The sequence below is a fragment of the Trichechus manatus genome, unplaced genomic scaffold, assembly GCF_000243295.1.
Source record: "Trichechus manatus latirostris isolate Lorelei unplaced genomic scaffold, TriManLat1.0 scaffold00035, whole genome shotgun sequence".
Lineage (NCBI taxonomy): Eukaryota > Metazoa > Chordata > Mammalia > Sirenia > Trichechidae > Trichechus > Trichechus manatus.
The window spans coordinates 8,312,042-8,316,558 of record NW_004443971.1 but is presented as its reverse complement, the minus strand read 5'-3'; the positions used below and the strand labels follow the sequence as shown (position 1 = coordinate 8,316,558).

At 42.8% G+C, this 4,517-nt stretch overlaps 1 protein-coding gene across 1 annotated transcript; it reads left to right on the top strand.

The window, feature by feature from the left end:
- The first annotated feature begins 237 nt into the window (after window positions 1–237).
- On the top strand, window positions 238–3,921 carry IL20 (interleukin 20). The gene is given in 6 exon segments (XM_004375201.2): window positions 238–535; window positions 1,606–1,668; window positions 1,772–1,924; window positions 2,823–2,897; window positions 3,843–3,875; window positions 3,877–3,921. Coding segments are annotated over 6 exon segments (528 nt in total). The 5' UTR covers window positions 238–376.
- Window positions 3,922–4,517: the final 596 nt, after the last annotated feature.

Below are 4,517 nucleotides of genomic sequence, written 5' to 3'. Positions count from 1 at the left end.
ACAAGTTTTGACATTTTCCCTGAAATGTCATCTTCTGTACTGACTGCAAAGGCCTGCTGCTCCAGGCTCTACCTGCTGGACAATGATAGTGGGGCTGGGATGGGGCAACATAAAGGAGCCGGGACCTTGTGCCACCAACTCACACTCAGACCCTGAAAAACTTTCTCACAGGAGGCTCAGCTGTTTTTCTTAGTAAGTTGTATGAAGGGGGCCAGACTGTTTGGAACCAGGCAAGGCTGTTCAGTTAGTGGTCACCTGGGAAAGACATGTCCCTGATGACCCCATGGCTTCTTCGGGTATGAGAGGGAGAAATCAGTAAGTAATGCTTTCTTTCCTTTGAATTCCTAACCCCTGTGGTCTCCAGATTCCAGGAAAGATGGAAGGCTCTGGTTTTGCCCTCTGCCTACTCTCTGCTGCGTTTTGTCTCTTCTGGACACCTTCTGTTGGGTGGAAGACACTCCATTTGGGAAGCTGTGTGATCTCCACAGAGCTTCAGAAAATAAGAAATGAATTTTCTGAGATATGGGGCAGCGTGGTATGTAAAGAAGGCACCCACTTCATCTTGTGGCTGCTGCTCCTCTTCTCTACTTTTTTTGGTCTTGCTTTCTTGATAGTGTGACCACAAAAAGGCTGGGCATTCCTCACCAGAAGGATGCATTCCCAAGAAATATCTGTAGTTCATAATGTAATAGTGTTTTGGAAAGGGACGCCTCTCACTGGGCTTTGGCAGGGAGAGAACAAGAGGACCACGTGCTTGATGTCTAAGACACTGGTAACAGTCACTGACCTTTTTTTTTTTTTTTAAATTTTATTGAGTCTTTTGTGAAGTTAAGTTCCCGTTTGACAATTTCTGCACAAAGTGTTCAGTGACATTAGTTAAGTTGATCAGAATAGGTCAACATTTTCTTTAATTGTGTTCTGTTTATTCCATTTCCAGAACTCTACTTTCCCTGCTCCCTTATCTTTTCATCTTTGCTTTTGAGTAATCATTGACCTTTTGGTCTCATACTGATGGGGTGTAAGTACACCGATTTTATGGGTTATATCCTTTATTTTGTGTGTCACTCTTCTGTTTTGCTAAAGGGTGATCTCAGGGGATAGTCTTGGTTCTGAGTTTAAAGAATGTCTCAGGGCGATAGTCTCAGGGAGTCCTCTGTTCTCTACTGTTTCAATTTGTCTGGCTTTTTCTTTTTTTTTTTTTCTTAATAAGAATTTGAGTTCTGCTCCACATTTTTCCTCCATTCTATCCAGGACCATCTATCGTGACCCCAGTCTGAATGGTCAGTGGTGGTAGCCAGGCACCATCTAGTTCTTCTTGTCTCAGGGTAGATGAAGTTGTGGATTGTGTAGATTTGTTTCTTCTCTGAGCTTTTGGTTACCTTCTTACTGTTTCTCCTGGCGAGTAGAGACCTGTAGTTGTGTCTTAGATGGCTGCTCACAAGCTTTAAGACCCCAGATGCTACTCACTTCACTAGGATGCAGATCATGGTTTTTGTTTTGCCAATTGACTGAGTTGTCCTATGAGACTATGATCCTAAGCTTTCAAACCCAGAAAATTAATCTTGGAATGACCCACACTTTCTTGTCCTGCTTTCTTCTGTTTAGCAAGCTGAAGACAGAAACATTGACATCAGAATCTTGAGCTCTGTGTCTTTGCAAGACACAAAGGTATGTGCTTGGGCCAGTTGAGCTCTGGGAGTATGTATCAGGGCATCTCCACAACACTGGATCTTGTCCCTGCTTCTTCTCAACACATTTGTCTTCTTTGCAGCCTTCAGGTCGATGCTGCTTCCTCCGTCATCTACAGAGACTTTACCTGGACAGAGTATTCAAAAACTACCAGACCCCTGACCACCACACCCTCCGGAAGATTAGCAGTCTCGCCAACTCTTTTCTTACCGTCAAGAGGGACCTCCGGCTCTGTGTGAGGATGGGTCTTGGGTAATAGGATCCATCACAGCACGTAGCTCCAATAGCTTAAGAACCATGCTGTCTTTCCTACCCCCATTTAATGGATGGAAAAACTAAGTTCAAAATTTCTAATGATCTGTGATAAGCCATGTGACTATGTAATAAGTTGTACTGACTTTTGAGTATATGCTCTATGCAAAAAATACTTTGTAAAGTCTGAAGAACTATACAATTGCTAGCTATTTGATATTTGTGACAATTTTCTATCATCCTGGAAGTTATACTTCTTCTGTAGGTGAGATATCCTTCTGTACACTAGTGTATCCTGTGTCCAGGACAGCCAACTAGCAGGCATTGGACTCAGTCTCAGAACAGAATCTGAATAGGACCTTGGAATCCAATCGTCTCTTCCCATGGGGGCTCAGACTAGATCTGGAGTGGAGATGCAGAGGCCAGATGGTGCTCAATGAAGGCAACAAATCTCAAACTCCTCCAGTGCTGTTTGTTTCTATAAGGAAGAAATATGAGCTCCATATATGAGTCTAAAAGCTGGCTTCCTGTTCAAGCTGATGATTAGTTTAATGACCCCAAATGATGAGGTCTGAAAGGACTTTTCTATAGAAATGGAGTATCAGTAGTGATGTGGGTGAAAGTGTAGAATTTCTACTTACTTCATGTCAATGGAGCCCTGGTGGTGCAGTGGTTAAGAGCTAAGACTACTAACCAAAAGGTTGGCAGTTCAAATCCACCAGCTGCTCCTTGGAAACCCTATGGGGAAGTTCTAGTCTGTCCTATAGGGTCACTGTGACTCAGAATTGACTCGATGGCAATAGGTTTTGGGTTTATAACAATGGCAAGGGCAGAAAATCAGAATCTTTAATAAAATCTATCATTCTCTGGGTCCTTTTCAGCATGACCACATGACATGCCATTGTGGGGAAGAAGCAATGGAGAAATACAGTGAGATTCTGAGTCACTTCAAAGAGGTATCTGCAATTTTGGTGTTATTTGGGTTGGGTGTGTTTTTAGGACCGAGCTCATAAAGGGGATGGATGTTCACACTGGTGAAAATCCTGTAGCCCTCAGGTTAATAGCTCTCTGAGGGCATATGGACCATCCCTCTGCTTCTAATCTAGGGGACACCCTTCCAGACTCAAGAAGGGTGCTCACACTGGATAGTGCTCTGGGAAGTGAAGGGGAAAGGCCATGCTTCCATCAAGTCACTCCAGAGATTTCTGGATCTTCCAGCTGCAGAAACTAGAGACAACAGTTTTCCAACATTCGCACACTTCCACATTACCTTCAAAAACACTCCCAAATTCACACATGCCTGTGCCATGCTGTTTCTCACCAAAGTTTTGCACATCTGCCAGGAAGGCCTGGAACTCAGCCCTCACTGACTAACTCTTATTCATCCTAGAAAACTCAGTCTAGGAGTCACCTCCAGGAAGGTGCTGGCTGCCTCCCTCAGAGTTAGGTGCCTCCCCTGTCATCCCATGGGGACTCCATTATTTATTCTAATTGCCTGTTTCTGCCAGTCTCCCTCATTGACTGTGAGTTCCTTGTAGGTAGAGACTGTCCCATTCATCTCTGAATTCTTAGTCACGAGCACACACACACACTCCTTCCTTAAAGAAACAGCCTAATTATTTTGATCTCTGTGATTCAAGAGGCTGAGGTTGCAGTCCCAATTCTGCTACCCTCTGGTCCTCTGTTTCCCTATGTAAGACCAGGGTGATGGACTCAATGACCTTCCTTCCTCATATAAGATATAGAGGTTCTATAACGTTTTTCAATCTCTATAGTATGTCAAGACCCAGAATGCACTGCTCATAAGTCCCAACAGACCTGCCAATGAGAAGAGAGGATTAACCCTAAAGTAAGTGATGTCTCTTTATGAGTTGCTAACCACATGTGTGTGTCTCTTTCAGCTTGAGCCTTGGGCAGCAGTGGTGGAGGCCTTGTGGGGAGCTAGACATTCTTCTGCAATGGACGGAGGAGACAAAATAGGAGTAAATTGATGCTGCTGCTGAGAGTATTCCTGGCCAAGAGTCCCAGTCTTTAGTACTCGTTGAGGTGCGACCGAGAACCATCATCTCTTTTGATACAATTTAGTGCTGGTCACTATGTATAATATTTATTTATTATTTGGTTCTTTATTGTGGTTGTCTTCATGAGTTCCTAATCTTACTTTTTAGACTGAATTTTACAATATTTTTGTACTATCTTTTCCACTTTGGGGTATATTTATTTGTTTTATATATTTATTTTTGCTATTTAACTTATTTATTTTTATACTTGAACAATGAGACTTTTTTTTTAATTCACAAGCTTATAAACTGACTAACCCTCGAATTGCTTGAAGAGTGGCTAGGGGGTTTGTTCATTTTTATTGCATTAAGCAGATATTTACTGAATACCAATGCTGTGTGAGATGTTTAAAATTGAACCAGTGGTTACTTAGCATGTGTCATGGAAGAAGCAGCTCTGACATGAACCTACAGACCTGTGTTACAATTATCTGACACTTTACCCAGCTCCCCAAGCCCATACTTGTATATCTTCCAGCTGTGGAATCCTGCACGGCCAAAACGTATTTCAACAAA